Below are 19,256 nucleotides of genomic sequence, written 5' to 3' on the forward strand. Positions count from 1 at the left end.
TGATTTGCAACTCAATGTGTCTATTACTTTCAGCTAATCAAGAAAACATGTTCATTCAAAGTTGTTGATTTAACTAGTTTCCTGGCCTGCCAATCATGATAATTCCAAAGTTGATTTAAAATGTTTTAATTTATTGTGTACTATAAACTCCAAGTTCACTAGAAGCATTATGACAATTGCAACTTGGCAGTGTTCTAGTCTCTCCTTTCTTCATTTTCTAATTAGCTGACAAGATTTTAAAAAGGAAAAGCAAAACTTAAACCCAGTTCTAAATGATACAAAAAAATTAGGAAGTTTTTTATTTCCATTACTTGGCCAAAACTTGGGTGTCAGAAAAGAATATCATAAAATAAATTGCAATTTTTTGTCAAGTTAATTTGCTTTGTATGTTTCTTTTATTAGGAGTTAAGATAAGAATGGTTTAGCCTCCAGTTTGTAGAGTCATTTTGGCTGAGAAAATAAACAAATTACATTCATTTTATAACTACAATAAAATACCATCTTCCCTTTTCTAACCAGCAGAGAAGTCCTAACCTTGTCAGAACATATTTAAAGACAGAAAAGTCATGTTTAGTTAATGGATCAGGTAGAACATAGTGTAAATTGTGTTAGTCAGCTTTGAAAGTTTGCTGTACAACATGAAAGTTCCAAAAGAGCAACAAAAAAGTAGTTTGCAATGAAGCTTAATCTGTAGTCTTCATTGATTTTTAATTTTTTTTTCATTTCTTTTGCTGAAGTTCTCGTCCCACACCTAGAACTAACTCTGCAGTCGAAGTATGCGATGCTACTACTGTCCCAATCAAAAATTCTTCACAAGGAGATTCATGGTTGAAAAAAGTGAGTAAAAAGTTTATATTGAGGGGTGATGGTATGTCTAGTTAGAATATTAGCCTGAAGTCTGTGGCAACGTTAACTTTCTTTTGCATCCTTCCATAATTAAGTGTGCAAGTTCTTTGAATAAAATACTTGCAGAACTTCAGATGTAGGAGATAAGAAAGATTCTTAGTCTCCCTTTTTTTTGCCCTAGTGCATAAAAGACAAGTTGTTTCTTTCGTCTCAATCTACATTTTGACCTAATGCTTTTTCTTCCAATATGTTGGTATAATGTTGAAATGAAATATTTTGTGAATAAACATGATTAACTCTTTTGTGGTACATTGTTCTTCTTCTAGGCTGAAAATGTGTGCTCAAGTCAGCAGGATATGGAGTCAAAATTGAAAGAGCTCATTTACACTGAATCTGATCTTACTGTGACACCAATCATTGACAATCCAAAGGTATAGCAAAATAAAATTTATGATTCAGGAACTTGTGGTTGAGACTATTTTTGCAGATAAATTTTTAATCAGGGTGAAACTCCTTCCTGTATTTTATAGTTCACATTTTAAAGCAGTTCCACCCAGCTATCTGGCAAGATTTCATACAGTTTTTTGGCAGTCTTTACAATCCTATTGTGTTGCTTATTTGGAGGAATGAGTTATTTTGGGATTGAATAATAGTATTAAATAATATTTACAAGAAATAGAAGCTGCTAAATGCTGTGTTCAGTGCTTTTGTAGATTTGTTTTCTGATAACTTGCCTTGATATCTGTTACTTAAATGAACACAAAACTTTGGTTTGTTATACTCAAAGCAAAGCCATCTATGAAGCCTTCTAGATTAGGAGTTAGACATTTACAGAATAACATTTGTTACTCTTTAGTGTGATAATGTTTCTATTCAACATAAAATTATTTTCCCTCTTAAAGAACACCTGAGGCTGCAGGAAATGTCCATTTTATTTCTGTTGTATGGATTCTAATGTGCTAACAGTTTGTAAGGAGTCTCCTGAGCAGGGAATTCACACTTAAGTTTGACTGTGAAGAGCAAATCAAAAAAGAATCAGTGCTTGGCACTGCAATGACAATGTAATGTGCATTTATAGGCAGATGTATTGGTAGAAAGAATGGTAGGCAAGGGTCCCTTTAGTCTTCCTTTTGCTTCTGTGCCAGAAAAAATTAAGCAGTCTTAGCAACTTTACTCAGTAAATTGCTGATGTGGGGAATGCAAGATTTTTCCTTGGAAGTGAGCATCTAAACTCATTAGGAATGTCTTACAGCTTTTAGTTGCTGTATTGCTTTAGTATTAACAATTCTTTTGGTTTGTTTTAATGGATTTCTTAACACTTTCAAAAACTAAAAATCTTACACAGCTAGATAAGTAACTACCAAATAATACTCTTTTAATATGTTTGGGTTGAGACACATCCTTCCTAGTGGAGACTTTGAAAGGTAATTATATGTTTGAATGCTACCACTGTTAATTTCTCAGTTCTGTCTCAAGACTCTGACACAAAGCCTTAGTCCTTCACTGCTTCTCTTCTTACTACAAGTATAAGAGATGAGATTAGGGGTAGGTGCGCATACTGATGTGCACATCTAGACTAATCTCCTTACCATGCAATGCCAGACTCAGAATTAATGCAAAATAGCCTGCTAAGTTCCAGGGACATGTAATCAGAGTCACTGCCTCTTGGTGATGACACTTTAGTCTGCTTTTCAGACTTAAGGATGATACTGACACCTGGTAAATCTGAAGAGCTTGCAATTTAATCTCCTGGAAAGGGATTTGCTAGATGCTGGCAGAATTTTAAAAGCTGAAATGTCAGCTTAAATTGTAAAGTTTCCCTGTGTTCTGCAGATCTGTGGAATTGAAGACCTTTTTAAGAAAATAGCTCTCTACTTAAGCTTAGACTTCTTCTGTCAAAGGCTAAATTCCATTACACAGTTGCCTTTTTAAAAGTTCTTTACTGAAAATCACACTCAAATGCTCAGTTACTGAGCAGTTATCCAATTTTGTGATCTACAAGAAAACGATGGTTTTGCAGGGAAAAAAAAATCTCTATACCTTATGAATGATTAGCTGTTGATAATGTGACTTTTTATATTCAGGAGTGGTCTAGTGTATACATGTATTTACCATATGGCAATGAATTGCTAAAACATTTTGTGAGCTGTGACCTCCATAGGTCCTTTCATTAGCTTTTGAAACCCAAATGCAGGTATTTTTCTGCCTACAAGCAAGATAAAAATGTAAACTGAAAAAATCATGTGATTTTGTAATCCCATTTTAAAAATCACTTAAATGGAAATACTAGCAATATATTTATATAAAAACCATAGAGTTAAATCTCAGATATTTTCTTGGAAGAAATACATACCAGAAAACAATGGAAAATTCCTCAGTAATGAGCAGTAGCATGTACACCCATCCTGTACAAATTTTGCATTGTATTCTCATGTTCAACTACTTAGAGATTTTCTAGGAATCCATTAAAACTAGTTGTAATGTGTTTTTTTTTTCCAGATAATGAAGCAAGTACCAGTTAGATTTGACCCGAAAACTTTACATATACCAGCATATTCAGGTATGGATCTGCTGAATATTCCAACAAGTTCTGCACGTGCTGCTGTAACTCATTCTTGCAAGACCTGTAGCCTCCCCTTGTAGATTATACATGGTCACAGTTTCAGAACTCTTAATTATTCTGAAATAGCTAGACCAATTTTGAGTCGCCTTTGCAAGTACAAACACTTAAATGATAGTCCTTTCTCTTCTGCTTTCTTGAGTTACAAGCCTGTGCTCAAAACTTTTGCCATGAGGCAGTCATCAGTTTTTAGTGTGGGAAAACCAGCAAATTTTTTTTTTCCAACTGAGAGATTTAAACTGAAATATTCAACCAAATGTATTATAATTTGACAAATGCAGGTGAGCAAGTGGCAACAAGATCTTAAAATGTGCAGCGTTGATCAGCCACAATACTAGACAGATTTTCCAGCCTCACCTTTAATCATGAAATGTTAAGGCACTCATGTCCAAAAAGATAACGTGAAGTTGTTTGGGGTTTGTCTTTTTGTTGTTAATTTTCAATGTCTAGAAATATTTCTGAAAACTAAAGTCAGCTCATTGTCCTGAGTGTAACAATTCTTCCTGTGGAACATTTGCTCTAGTCTTTTTAAGAAAAATACTGGACTGTGCTTGAAGAGGGATATCAGCCAGATATGTAGTCCTTCTAGAATTCACATAGCACCTCTTCCTAGGCATAAGAGTTCATCTTTCCTTTCTACAAAGTATGTATTTTGAAGAATTAATTTGTAGAAGAAATTTTATGTTTGGAAAGAACACAACTCAATCTCCCAGTCAAGACTGTAATCAAAAATATTTTTAATTTGATTCATCCAAAAATTATCATTTTTGGATTCCAGTGCATAAGGGAAATATTATGTTTTATATTACATTTAAGTAGTTATCACACTGATGTTCTGATATGTCTAACTCTTGTCAGTATTTATTTATTATGAGACAGTGGTTTTTATGGTTGTAATGTTTTCAGAGTTGTAGCTTTCTTCTGGACAACTTTCTGATTGGTTTTGAAGATACTGAACTTGATGCTGCTCATCAGTAATGATTAAAGATAATATGGAAAAATTTCAATGAGTACCTGAAAGCCAAACCTGTTTTCACCTCTACCAATGTATATTTGCCTGCATTAGAAGGTGTCATTACTTAGGTGTAAATTGGGCTAGAAGACAGAAAATATGCTTTTAAATAGTCTATACTAGAGCATATCAGGTGGCAGGTAAGTTATTAATTAATAACTACCAAAGCAGAGGGAATATATGGCTTCTAGATTGAAATTAACTGTTTAGACTGATAAGGAAGTCTGAAAAAATCTCAATTCATGTGCAGTAGTCAATGAATTGAACCACAGGATATATGTGAATTGTCCATGTGACTTAATTTCTTTGTTGCTCTTTTGAAGTCATCCATGTCCTGATTTGCTGAAGCTTAGCTAGGTGGATACCTACCTGTAGGAGTGATTATACATGTTTTCAGTTTATTTATTGTGAGCAGATTTCACTGATTTTTTTTTAGGTTTTGTCTCAAATTTACTTACAGGAAACTGCACTTACTTATTAAGAATTAGTAATGATGAAGGACAGCTGCTACCTTTCCTAAATATAATGCCAATAAATGTTCCCTTAAATGAAGGACTTAGCAGGTTTGCACTTTCAAAAATATTTTGAGGCTTCATTGCTGAATTTTTATCCTTTGTTTCTCTTCTTGCTTCCTTTTTGATTTCTGTTGTCTTCAGACATGAATTCTAACATGCTTCTTTAGTAGTTTAAGTCCTAAAATTATAATTAGATGCAAACTTTGAAACTTACTTATTCATGATGATCTTACTTAGCAGTGTGTTAAAGCTACATCAAAGATCCATTATCTTTAACTGTTTGTTTTCCTCTCATGGTTAGTTGAGAAGCTGTCCTCTATGAAAGACGTGGACTGGAATAACTTTGTGAAAAGAGTGTGTTCCCTGGTTGAATCCAGCGAGAAGAATACAGGAGCAGCACGTTCTAAACTGAACTTACTGTACTATCTGTGCACTTTGGTTGTCCACAAGGAGATTGCAAACAGGCTAATTAGCTCTCAGCTGGTAAGTAATAAAGCATTGAAGGAATCAACATGGTTTACATATTTGCCATTGTATCAAAAATTAGCTGCTTTTGGTTTTACTTGAAAAAATCAATGGTCTACTGGAAAAAATATGATGTTGATAAAGTAAAAAACCAACAAAAAATATTAAATTCCATGTTAGGTTTTTTAAAAGGGCTGAGTAAAACTAATTCATTGTCTTAGATTTCAAATGTATTTACATATAGTTTTGTTGTGTTAGGGAAAATGTTGGGGTAAAAATTAACCTTTACAAAGAATGTAAAATAATTCATGATGAAAAGTTAGTCTTTGTAAATCATTAAGTGCAGATGGTACTGTAAAGAGTTCATGTATGAATTACTAAATTAATTTTATTTGGTCATATATCCATAAAGAATAGCAAAAAAGCTTTCTAAAGAACAGGCAGTAAAAGTTTCAGTAAACAGGCCTTCATAGAATGACCATGCTCTCTGATGAATCTGTTTTGGGATTTCACGTTTCAAAAACCATTTTCTACCAGACAAACAGTTTTATTAGTACGCTCTATGGTCATTTAACATATTTCTTCAAGTCTTGCATGTGCAGAAGAGAAAGAGACTTATTTTCCACCCTCTTATGTAAAGATATTACAGAAGCTATCCTAAGATGAGCACTTTTCATTTTATTTAATACGAAGTAAATTACTTTGCTCTCCTACATTTGTAATAAGGTACCTAAGTTAAAAGGTGAAATCTGTTATTGTTGGATGTAAGATACTAAAGGCAAAATTGCACTACCAAAAAACTGGATGAAGAGCATTTAGGTTGGAAGCAGTGATAGGTCTTATGCCATAACATTCTTGTGAAAACCAGAAACAGAATTGCTGGAAGATGTATTCTATTATCACTGGAGAATTTGGAGCAGGGGGAACAATAATCCAGTAACTGAATAGCCAATTAACAGAATGTTTTAGAAATTAGTTAGTAATTATGCAGTTTGATTCTTAAATGGCTGATTATATATGTTAACATTCATTATTCTGGTATCTGCCAACTATTTTGATAGAGACTCACAAAATCATTAAATACTTGTTTTATAATACTATATGATTATCTCTGCGCTTGTAGGTGAAAGAGTCAGACCTTTTTTCTCTAAATAGTGTTATTCAGAATGAAAAAAAATTCTTACATTCAGATATATGTTTAGTAGTTTACTTTAAGGCAAAAATATAGTAGTTTACTTTAAGGCAAAAAATATTCATATTTTTCCATTTAGGCTTTTTATTTCTTTAATCAGTGCACAGTATCTGCAGTATTTGTCTGTGATAATTCTCTTAGCAAATGTTATCCAGATACATTTTTATGAAATTACTGATCTTTTGATTTCTTGTTTATCATTTGGAACTATCATATCATTGAAATTCACTGATGTTTATTGGTCTTCTTTAAACTATAGTTTCCTATATTGATACAGCAGTTGCGTGCAGCTGCCAACTGGGATGTGTAAGTAACAACTATTTTAAATTAATATTTTCAAATACAGAATTGTTGCTGAATTTTATTAAAGATATATGTTAACAGGTTATTTGAAGAGTTTTTTAGCCTGTCAGACTGCTGTGGTATCTGACTGGGAGTATGATGATATAAAATGGAATTTTTTCAGCATTGAATTAATATGCTAATTCTAGAGGACCAAAGATTATAGAAAAACTCTAAAATTTTATGTAGATAATGTAAAAGTTAGTGCATCAAGTAGAGTTAGTTAAAATCACAAAATAAAATAACTCCATGCCACAATACAGTAAAATAACTATAATGGCAACTCTCTTCCCCCCACCCCCCCCCTTGCCCCCAAACCTGTCAGGAATAGTTCAATGTGATAGTGCCCTCTGCTGTTTCTTTCATAAAAGTTGATTTTATTATTCCAATCTTTTCTTTTAATGAACCATTAAAAACTGATTTGCTGATACAGATTTAATTTCTCTTTTGTCAGCTATCCTGAAAAGTCTAAATTATCTGTAGGAGTTTTCTGTATTATATAAAAACTGAACATGAGCATGACTATTAGTAATCCTAACAAACTAAAGAACTTTCACACTTCAGAGCTAGAGGAAAGACATGTCTGTATGCATATAATTACTGCTAAATTGGGCTGGAATAACTTGTTGATACAAAGAAAAGAGAAATAAGAAGAAAATCTGAGCAGTAAATAAGATGTCAAATTTTTCTGCCCTTAGCAACCTGTGTAGACTATAAACAAGATATAATTGTTTTTGTAGTACTTTGTAAATATATTTCCTGCACCTACAAAATATTTATTTGATACACAGACGTGCTAACATTGCTCGAGTGATTGGTTTACTGGCATTACACACATCTGAACTTGAAGAAAATGTACCTGTTTCTGAGGTAACTTTCCTTTCTTTCTTTTTTTTTTTTTTCCAGCAGGGCTTTTTTTTTCTCTTTATGTCAGAAGCTTTCACAGTATTTTTTTTTTCGACCCTTGCTTTATTTTTAACTCATATATGTAAAGCGTAATATAATCAATTAATTAAATGTATAAATTTATGAGCTTATTCTATGTAGTTGTAGCTCTGATCTTTACTAACCTGTGGCCACCAATGATAAAACTAGCATTTTTCCCTCCTTTTCATAAAGTCAAGTAGTCACAGTCATACTTTTGTGCATGTGGAAGAAGAAACTTTGACACATTTGGCTATCCTGAAATGTAATTATTGTAATTAGTATAAAATAGTACAACTGATTCTTAGAGAATTTTTTTCAAAAAAGAATTTATTGAGATGGGACTAATTTGAGGTTTCTTACAGTTCTTGAAGAATGTGTGTAATGAAGGGGAAGTAATTTTCTTTGGAGAAGAAAAGCATTTTTAGTTCTTGTTTGGTATTATACATGGTCAGTAGTTGACTTAAACAGGAGACTGATTAGATTGTCTTATTGTCCTTTTCTTGCATGTGACACATGCACATAAATTGTGAAATCTTGACAGAATGTGCTATTTAATGTCTGTTTCAAGTGTGAGAGTGACATAATTTCTTCTTCATGAGGTAAAGCCAGAACTTCAGTTTAGTGGATGTTTGAGTGTAAGACCCAACTGCTAAACACAAGCTGTAAATAGGCCTGCGTGCTGTGCAGATCTGGTGTAGGAAAATACAATTAGTGGTTAATACCTGACTATTTGGAAATGCAGCTAAGGAAGTTTTTGCTGGTTTAGGTACCTCTGGTTTCTTCTTAATGAATATTAGAGATTATTGTGAATATCTTGCTATGTTGCCATTAACGTTGCCATTCTGTAGTGAAAACTGAACTCAAAACACTATTGTTGTTGTCTAATGTTTGCTGTTTGTTTTGTGGAGTTCCAAAGTGGGGCAAACGTACTTATAGTTACAGTCACTGAAGTTTAGTAAAAGTCTTTCAATACTGATAGTTTCACAGCAATTGAATTCCAGGTCACAATTTAAGTGTGCTCTTTTACATGGCAGACTTTTTTCTGGTATTTAACTTCTTAAAGTTAAAATACTCAAAAGTAATTTTGAGATGCCCATATGGCTTTTGGCTTCAGGTGTTTGTTCAGGTGCTTAGCAGTAATATGTTTAGCAGTAGCTAAACATATTTCCCTCGCTTCCTTGTTTACATCAGTAAACACATATCCGAGTCAGCATTTGTGTTTAAAAGCAATAGACAGGAGTAGTTATATGTTGCTGCAGGCCCCCAGCTGGGTAATAATTAGCATTGACTCCATGATTCTCAGCAGGCTGATCAATCACTTTGTTATTCTATACTTATTAAGGAACCCATCGCCCTTACCGTCACCATACAGGTGGACCCAATTGGTCCTTCCATCTAAACACCATCACCATTGGCCAATTAAGAAACCACCCTTTGGTAAACAAATCTCCATAACACATTCCACATGTTCACAACAACAGGTGCAGCAAGTGAAGATAAGAATTGTTTATCATTCTTTTCTCTGATCTTCTCACAGCCTTTCCCAGGACAATGCCTAGGAAAGTTGTGCATTTCTCTCTGTGGTCAGAGAGCTGCTGCCACAGTTATGCATTGACCTGTAATATTATTTTGCTCAAAATGTTTCCAGTGCTTTTTTTTATTTGAACATACGAGTCATTCACAAATGGAATTTAGCATTTTTAGAAGTATTCATATATGTCAGGAACCAAGTTAAGCCCAAGACCAGTGACATTTAAACTGAAGGACTAGAATGAAAAAGTAACTTTCTGGCCCCATTCTTATGTTAATTAAAATTAGTTTTTATATACATTCATTGAGAAAATAAGGAATTTTTTAAAAATTAACAGGTCTGAGTTAAAAATGCATCTACTGTGCTTTATTTAATGACATTCATTCCAAATTTTTTTTCTCTCAAAGTAATATCTCTGAACTAAAAAATATTTTAGTGCTTACAAAAAATTAGAATGAGGAAAAAAGCCATTGAATTCTAATATTTTCATGTGTTCAAATTTATTTGTGCATATATAATGTAAAATCAAATAACTGTAGGCAGTACACAAAATTCAGTAGTTAATTTATAGGAAAAATAGGAAGGAGTCATTTATGAATTTCTCACCTAGGGATGTATTCCTCTCTGCTCCCTTCAGAGGAATCTGTGAGTTGGTTGAACATTCTTGTTAACCGTCAGCTGTTTTATGTTGTATGATGCTTAAAAGACCCCACCGCAAAGCAAAACATGTTATCAGCATTATATACAGAATTAAATATAATGGTATAATTTATCCTCTCATATGAACCATCTGATGCTCCAAGTGAAGTTTATTCGTGGCTGTTGGGATTTAGGAAATGTCAGAATCAAGTGTCTTGAGCTGAACAACATAATCTAAAATGACACTCTGTGATCCAGGTCTTACAGTCTGAAGATATAGGAGATCTGTCTCTTGGTAGGATTTTTTGTGTTTTCCTTCCTCTTCCATTCCTAGTATTTCCTAATTTGATTTGATAACTGATTTTTTGACCTGTTAAACAGAAGTAATCTCCTTTAGCTCCTAAATTTGTTCCCAAGTGTGAAAAGTCAATTGAGAGCTTGTGAACATATGATTCTGGAATCATTTTTGCCCCATATGTGTAGTGTGCTATTTACATCAAGCTTTCTTTCCGGTTGTTATCACTCAGTCATGGCCCCTTTGCAGTTTTTTTTTTTTTGTTACCTCATTATACAGTCATCACTTGTGATTTCTTTTGTACTTTCAAAGCAGCACAGAACCTGGTAGAGACTTGTGCAGGTTGCCAGTGCTGGCCCTTACATATTAAAAAGCTAACTCTTTATTTCCACCCCCTACTGCCTTCTACCCACTTAGACATTTATTTAAGGATAGTTCCTCTATCCTTGAGCTTGAATCAGTAACATTACATTTTTGTTGTTGTTGTTGTTGTTGTTAAAATGGTATTATAAATAGTAGTAGCATTAATCCCTAAAGAGGCAGAAAAACTTTAGGAAAGAAAAGAAGACTTTACAGGCTAAAGTAAACTTTCACATAATACACGCAAAAAGCCTTTAATTTGTTTGTCTTTGAAAAATTAATGTTTTGGGGTTTTAAAATTTTTTAATTTTTTTTTTTTCAAGCAAGCAGGGAACAGCAGTTTCCTTTGAATATAACCACCAGAGGTCACTAAAACACAAAATAAAATGCAAGTAAACTACTGTTTTACAGACTAGCGAAGCAGGGAACTGTGTTCTATCTTTATTCTGCTGATGTATTCGAGTATATAGGTCATATTAGAAAAAATTAGAATAAATGAATATTTATATCTGTAAATTCAATTGCAGTTGATCTATTTCCATTTAAGTATTTTTAAGAAGTATATTGCATTGATTAGAAAAAATGAAACTGTTCTTAGAATACAGTAGGGGAATTGATCTCTTGTATAACTGCAGATGAAGACATTTTATGTGCAATTTCTTCTATTGTGCAGCTGCAATAAAAGATTTTAATAGGTCATATGTTTTTTCCTGACTTAATATAATTTTTCCCCCATAGAATTGCCCTTTATAAATCTGAAACATAATTTCCTCTTATTTATTGCTAGTTATCTTAGGAAAACACCTGAACTTTAAAGTTTTATTCTTGTATTTAGATTTTGAAACTGGTTATTAAAATTCAGTGAAAAAAACCCATTCTTTTTAGGATTCTGTTCTTCATCTTACAGGAAAAAAATTCTTCCATAGTTCAGAAGGCTTGTTTTGATGTATATCTAATTTGGTGTATTTATTAACAGAAGCTATTGTCCTTTTTTTTCTGTGAATATACTGGCCCTCTGCCACCTAGGATGCAGCCACTCTGATGTGACATTTCAGACTCAGTCTATTATTTTACTGAGAGATGGTACAGCAACTTAACAGTTTGCCTCCATGTCAGGGAGCAGTGTCCTTCTCTGTCTGGAAGGACACGACCCTAGAGTTGTTCTTTGTCTGGCCTTTCTGGTGGCAAAATCTAGTCCTTTTCCTTACCTTTCTCAAATTTGCTAAATGGGAATATCAATGTCACCCTATGGCCTAGGCAGTTGTGCCTGTTTTTTAACAGACCTCAATCCACTGCTCTACTGAGTATTTAAAGGGTTCAGAGAACCTGGTGCAGCCTTCACGCTGCAAGCTTCTTTGCAAAGCCTTTGGTTTAATGTATTTCACGGACAAATTAATAAATTGCATAGCCCATGAAGGATGACAGCATATCAGAATATCTCCATAATGCTGAGCTTTGATTCCTTTGTCAAAGTGGTGAAATATCCAGATTTCTGTTTTCATCTGAACTGAAACTCCATATAATTTGAGCCTTTTAATTTCTGACTTTTTATTAAAGTACAATTGAGTGGTTGTTTTCCACAGCTGGAAAGCAGCTGTATGGTTACAGGTGTAGTTTTATGACCTGTAACTCTCATATATATTCTAGCCAGCTCATTGTGTCTACATTGCTCAAGGTCTACAGTTTGTTGTCGTTCAGATTCTTACAGAATGCCAATTTTAAGTCCATTTCCTAGCTTACCTCTCTGATAACTCCTGTTTCTAGGCCTGTCGTGTCTGCTCATATTATAGTGATTTCAAATAAAAATGGTTTGATTCGGCCATTTGTTCCTATTTAGTTTTAATGTTGTTTTATTGTAAAATGACCTTATAATTATTCTCAAATATTATTATAATTTTAGTGTATCCTTGTTTTCTCCAAGGGCCCTTTCCTTGTTTTGATCTGATATGTCTTACATGGAAAAAAAACCAACACGGAACAAAACCCACCGGAATTAAAAAAATCCGTAGTCAGGAGATAAAATCTGTAGGACAATGTGTGTGAGACTTTACACATGTTCATATACACACATATTTTGTGACTTGATTAAAACTTTGCAGTTATCTTTCTGACATGATCAGGACTGTCACTTAAAACTTTCATAACAGTGAGAGGGGTTCCATTTAAGTTTTTAGTGACTTCTAGTAAACTTTCAACCTATACAATAAATTTATGCAATTTATTTTCAACAACCTGGTTCATTGAATTATAACTTGCATACTTGCCTGGGGCACGTGGAAGGAAAACAAATGAGAAATTGACATTTATCAGGTAAATTAACAGAAACTCATGGTGTGTTTGAGAAAAGTCCTTCTGAATTAATAAATATAAAATGGAAATATAATTAAATTAACAGTGAATATATCAAGCATGGCAATTCTGGATTATTGGAGAAAATACTAAGACCTTTTGTCATAACTGAAGATCCTTCTTTTTCTTCTCTCAAAAAAATATTTTTATCAATCCAATTAATTGCGCTTGCTTTATATTTGAAGTCCAAAGCAGGCTGGTAGTAGAAAACAAGGAAATTTTCACCTAGGAAGGAGAAAACATACATTGCTTACTGCAGGATTAAATCACTTTTTGCAATTTTCTTAATTAAATTGCCTGACTGAAGCAAAGACTCTGCCATTCTAAAAGATATTTAATTGACACTGTTTCAATAGTCCATTAAATTTACTCTATTTTCTTTGATGGGTGAAATAGTACATTTTTCCATTAAAATTATATCAGTGGTGCTGCCAGTAGATATGTTTGTAGTTATTTTCAGTTTAATTCTTACGACAATAAAACTGCTGTGTTGTTTTTAGTTTTTTCTACAATTCTGTTATTTTTTGGGATGATGACCTGTGCCTCTAGGACCCTTTCCTTCAGCAAAAGATATTTATGTCTCTGGAAGTTATATATATATATATGTCATATTTGTCATATACACTGATGATACATTTGGGGTGTGAAAGGCTGGGTGAACTAGATGGAATAGAGTTTCTGTAGTTAAAATAACTTAGCAGGAACATTTTTTTCCTGTGGAAGGCATGAAATATTTGCTTTCTGTACACTGCTACAGTGTCAGCAGAAGCATCAAATACAAACAGAAAAAGAAACGTATAGTAGAGGTGGCCTTTGAGTCCTAGCAAAATGCATGTATTGTACTTGAATATCTGTACATAGGCTTTGCCCCCGGAGGTCCTGGTTGTCCTTGATGGGCTGCAGCTGTGACGAATGAAGATAACTGGGATAAAAGGGGGTGAGTTAGCCAGTCAGGGAGAGCTTTGAAGGAGCCCTGAACTAAGAAAGAACAACATGCAGAAGAAGGAGTCTGTGCTGTGAAGATCTGCAGCCATGAGAATACGCCAAGGAGGTATGGACTTTAGAAGTCTGATAACAACAGTATGGGACTGCAGAAATAGAACAACAACAGAAATGTGCAGTTGTCATTCTGTTCATGAGCAAGAGAGACTACATGGAAAAAAATTTTGTGCCTAAGCTTCTTGACATGAAACAAATTATTTTTTCCATTAGCTTTGGAAGACACGTATCTGTGTAAGGCCTTAAGTATTTCCTGACATTATTCTGATATTGTTTATGTGATATTTGCAAAGCTGCATCATACAATATTGCAATTCTTTGTGGCATACTGTAAATTCTTTTTTTTTTAATTAGATTTTTTTATAAAATATAGCTGAGAATTTGGTTTTAATATATTTTTGGTACCTTAATTTTCTTTTACACCAAGCAACTTTGGGTCTATGGATGTTGTTGTACAATTTGCACACTGAACTATTTAGTTCTTACAACAAAGTGCATTTCTTAAAGAATTAAACTGAAAGAGAGCCCTTCTTCCACCTCCGTTTGTCTTGCACTTGTGAATTGATCCTATCATAGGCTAGGAACCAAAGAAAATAATCCAGCCTTTTCCTCTAAAGCATTTGCTTGATTGACACTATTAGGCTACAGCATGTTTTTGTGATAGAAATTGCACACTGGTAGTGGCTGAAAAGCCTAATTTCCTTCTGCCTTCTGATTACTGCATTAAAAGACACTCAAGCCAGGCCCATTGTTAGGCAAGATCACTCGTATATGAGTTGTAGTCCTAGCTTTTCTTCTAAGACCTTTTAGCCATCATCTGGGGGGAAAAAAGTTATTTTAGTCTGAAACACTTTTAAGAAAGAATTCTTTAGAGAAGAATTGTTGTTTTGTCCAGTTTGCATCTTCACTGAGCAGAATGAAATAATTTGCAGTGCTCAAAGGGAGCTAATTTCAAAGAAAATTAGTGGGAAATTCCCTCTAATTTTTTTTAAATATGAGATATTCTATGCAGAAATAATAAATCTAAAATATTCTACATGTATATTTTATCAATGGGCGTTTGTCTTTGAGGGTCATCAGCAAGGCTTCTAAAAAGGGGATTAAAAGGCCTACTGCTTGGAAGAAGATGACTTAGAGTAACTTCAAATCAATTTATGAATAGCGTAAAAGCAAGGAAGAGAAGAGAAAAAAAAAGAAAAATAGCACTTCCTTGGATGGTCCTGCTAACCCTTATTCTGTGGGGACTGATTTCCAATTTTAGTTTGCATTTTTAGATGTAAACCAGCTTCAGTTGGTTGCCACTGACGTGTTTTGAAGGGAGGAATCTTTGCTTTTTGGGCTCCTAAGCAATCATTTTCTTTGCTTGCCTTGGACGAAAATGAAAACAGAATCTCTTGCTGTTAGAGGCAAATATTTTTATCTGGTCCTTCCTGTGATTAAAAAGCTTCAAACTTAAGGGCTGGGGTAGAAATCAGATGTATTCATGAACATCTGCTACTGAGCTCATGTGCTCATATGACTGTCTTGACAGACTGGGAGAAGTAATAACATTTTTTTTCCTTGAAAATAAAATCCAGCACCCAGACAAACAAACTCCAAAGCTTGTTAAAAGTACTTTTATGTCTGTTTTTGATTTGTTAGTAAATGTACCTGATTTATAAGTTAATTGCTTCTATTTGTTTCTGATTTTATCCCTTTGGGACCTTGAATTGATTCCAAAGCAAGCTGAATCTCCTTTTGAGTTAATGACATCTGATTTGACTACTCATCTACTAAGACCTCTTCCTCCAGCAGTTACAGAATAATTGAAAAGATAAGAGTTTTTATAATGAGTCAAATTTGCATTGTATCCACCTGGAAAAATGTTACACTTCTGTCTTCTATTTTTACCTAGAGGAGTTGCAATATGTTGGTTTTGGGGGGTTTGTTTGTTTTGGGTGTTCTTTTCTCCCTACATTCTGGACAGCATTAATGCCACATCCATAGTCTGGCAGTCAGATTTCTCTTCAGTCCTCCTTACTTCATGACCTAGTTTGAGTCAAGATGTTCCGAGAAAGCTGGGAGGTTTTGGTTTTTTTCATATACCCTTTTAAAGATGAGTGCTTGAATACTACTCTAGATTCTATTCTGGTTAGTGGCACTAAAACCATGGCATACTTTCTCATCCTGGTGAGGGTGCTTTTCTCAGAGGAAAGTCGGATTGCTTTGCCATTATTTGCCCACATTACATTATGCGTGTGTACTCACAAGAAAATGAGCTAAAATTTCCATTATGCTTGAGACATAGACAGCTTTTAACACTGTAAGGGTTTGCAGAATTACGGAGATATTTTAATTTCCACTAATACTTGCAGACAATCATATTAATAGATCAAAGATGTAGAAATGTTGGAAATCTGTACATTGCCACTGTACTACTTAGGGTATAAAATACCTTCTTTTTTGAATATGCTGTAATTTTCACTTCTGGACTCTCAAAACAGCAGGGAACCTTCTGGATACAGCTTGAAATAGATTGAGAATCTGCCACAGGTAATAGATCAATTCCACACACTATTGTTGTAAATTAAGGCAATGACTGTCCAGATATGACATTTTCTTCTTTCTTTTCTTTTTATGACTATACTATATCTACTCAGTTTGACAGCTAGGGTAAAAGGTGTAGGTAATTTATTAAATTTAAGATGCTTTTAATAGACAGCGTAGGACTTACAGTTCATTACTTTTTACTTCTGTGAAAGGGAAAATATAGGCAGGTTGAAAAGAAAAAGCATGTACTCTAGGTAAGAAGGAGACTTTGTCGGTCCATAGTTAAAATAAATCTGATTTTTCTGTTGTGCACTTTCCTGCACAAACTTTGGTACTTTCTTTACCTAAAACTTATATCACCCTTTAATATTGAATCAAAGTGTCCAAGCAGATTTTTTTTTTCAAGACTTATAGTTTTCCTTATGAAAGGATGAAAGAATATTTTAAATCTTGTGCAAATCAGTCTTTTCAAGATTAGAAATGTCCTGTCAAGAGCAGGAAATAGTTTGTCTTCCTAATTTTAGGTAATTTAAAATGTGAAATTATGAACACTTTAGATTATATAACATTAAATTTATTTTATAAAAATATTTGTATTTCTGCATAAATGTGCTTATAATACAGACAATGAATCACAGCTTCCTGTTCCATAGCTTCCATTGCAGAGGACACAAGAAGATCTTAAATAGGTTATTGGCACAGACACTCTGCCAGTTCAGTGTGTGACATAGTCAGTGAACCCCATGTCCTGCACTTGTAAAATATTTGATTATTTAATTGTGTTCAGCGAAGGGAGGGAAATCACAGGGCAATTCTGTACTCTGTGTGCTCTCTAGAGAAAATGAGGCCATTATTTGAGTGTGGTAAATAAAGACTTGTACATAAGAGATTATGAGTGTTGTCTGTAATGTGTGGTGACTATTTCATGTTCAGTGTCTTCTGCTATAGTACTTAATTCTTATGGATCTTCTTACAATTACCAAAATTAACACTTAATGGAGAAATATATGAAGATTAGAACAATAGGATTTCATACAACTTGTGTCAAAGATGTAAGAATTTTAGCACAAGTCAGTCACTAACAGCTCAGATTTCTTCAGACGTATCTTCCCTCTTGTTTAATAAAAGGTTTTCTTCAAATAAAAACTTGAATTTATGCAGTGTTGACTACATTTTTGGCAATTATTTTTTAGTGTTCAAGAAGGGAAATTACTTTTTAATTTGAATTTTGTTTACTCAGTTTTACCTTTTTTCCAGTCATATTTGAGGAAAGAGTAGGAATTGGATTATGACTACTTCCTTTTCTTATCACTTTAGCATAAAAATAATAATTAGAATCTCTTCAGAATAAAAATAACTTGTCCTAGAATCTTGAAGGAGAGGGAGAGTGAAAAACAATTTCTGTTCCCCAATATGAAATATTGTTCTTGGAGTTAATCTTCATTCATTTTAAATCTTGAATTCTTAATTTTAATGACGAACAAACAAAAAAACCCAAAACACAAGATGGATAATCTACCCAGTATATTTAATGTTAATGACTCTTTTGTTTAATTTTGATTGAGCGGTAAGGCAGCCAAACAGAACTTAGTACAAGTGAATAGAGTGAATATATAATTTACTACACATAAATCTTAATTCATGGTTCTATTTAATAGAATATAGTTTTTAGAGGATTGTAGGACTGCACACATAAATGTATTTAGATAATGTCATCAAATTTTTCAAATATATTAACCATGCATTGAGAAAACAAATATTGCAGGTGCAAACCAATTTTTGCATTGATATAGGGTTATCGGCTGGTTGAGATTTACCATTAAAACTGATAATTTTGAGTAGACTGCCTTGATCCTGCCTTGATTTGTACAGCAGATGTACAAATTGATTTGTGTTTTCTTCAAGTTCTGCCTGCAAATGAACAAGTGTAATTAGGTGTCATGATGATTTGATGTCCTTAGATAGAGCCTAGCTAGAAATATGTCCGCAGCTTGTGTTATCATATAGTTCATCAATTTTGTGTAAATACTATGTCATGGTGGGTTCACCCTCAGTCTAAAGGGGTGAAGTTGAGGGATGTTAATGGCTATGTGTAATCTCTGTTTATACCACATTGACAAGGTACTTTTGATAGTATTTGTTTCACAGTCAAAGTAGTTCTCAAAATACATTTCATCACAAAAGGAAGAGTAATTCTGCATAGCTGCAGAAAGGAAATATAATAAAGGTGAAAATGCTGTCATTATGTGTTCATCATTTGGTGCAGAATTGCACTTGAATCAACTTGACTACTACTTTCTCAAGCTGACATATTAGAATCTTTGAGACCTACTGATACATTTGTTTCTTAAATATGAAAGTAAAGCTCTCTCTGGAATGGCAGGCTAATTAAAGTTCCTGAATAAAATTTGTAGAAATGCTCTGAAAGCAGTTTAAAAAACCAGTTAATGAGCATAGCACTACTTTAAAAAAATGGGCAGAAGGTCAAAGTTTGTTTAGTAGATCTTTTTTCTTTGATTTGAAGACTGCATTTCCAGTTTTGATATGATTTTGCTGTACAAAGATTGGAGTTATGAAGCTGCTAAGGTCAGAAGGTGAAGTAAAACAAGGGAAGTTGAGGATAAAAACTCCATGG

General features: G+C 33.5%; 1 protein-coding gene across 5 annotated transcripts in view; it reads left to right on the top strand.

The window, feature by feature from the left end:
* Positions 1–19,256, top strand: part of ULK4 (unc-51 like kinase 4) — a 214,152-nt gene that overhangs the window by 15,239 nt on the left and 179,657 nt on the right. For all 5 annotated transcript variants that reach the window (XR_011679579.1, XM_071429586.1, XM_071429588.1 and 2 more), the window contains exons 12-17: positions 738–837; positions 1,173–1,277; positions 3,346–3,406; positions 5,295–5,476; positions 6,910–6,956; positions 7,784–7,862. Coding sequence is in view for 4 of the 5 variants with exons in the window: in XM_071429586.1 (XP_071285687.1) it covers positions 738–837; positions 1,173–1,277; positions 3,346–3,406; positions 5,295–5,476; positions 6,910–6,956; positions 7,784–7,862 (574 nt within the window). In the remaining variant the exon portion in view is untranslated. The remainder of the gene's footprint in view (positions 1–737; positions 838–1,172; positions 1,278–3,345; positions 3,407–5,294; positions 5,477–6,909; positions 6,957–7,783; positions 7,863–19,256) is intronic.

Source organism: Agelaius tricolor, unplaced genomic scaffold (genome assembly GCF_023055355.1).
Source record: "Agelaius tricolor isolate 1412-34295 unplaced genomic scaffold, bAgeTri1.0.p SCAF_6, whole genome shotgun sequence".
In the NCBI taxonomy this organism is placed as follows: domain Eukaryota; kingdom Metazoa; phylum Chordata; class Aves; order Passeriformes; family Icteridae; genus Agelaius; species Agelaius tricolor.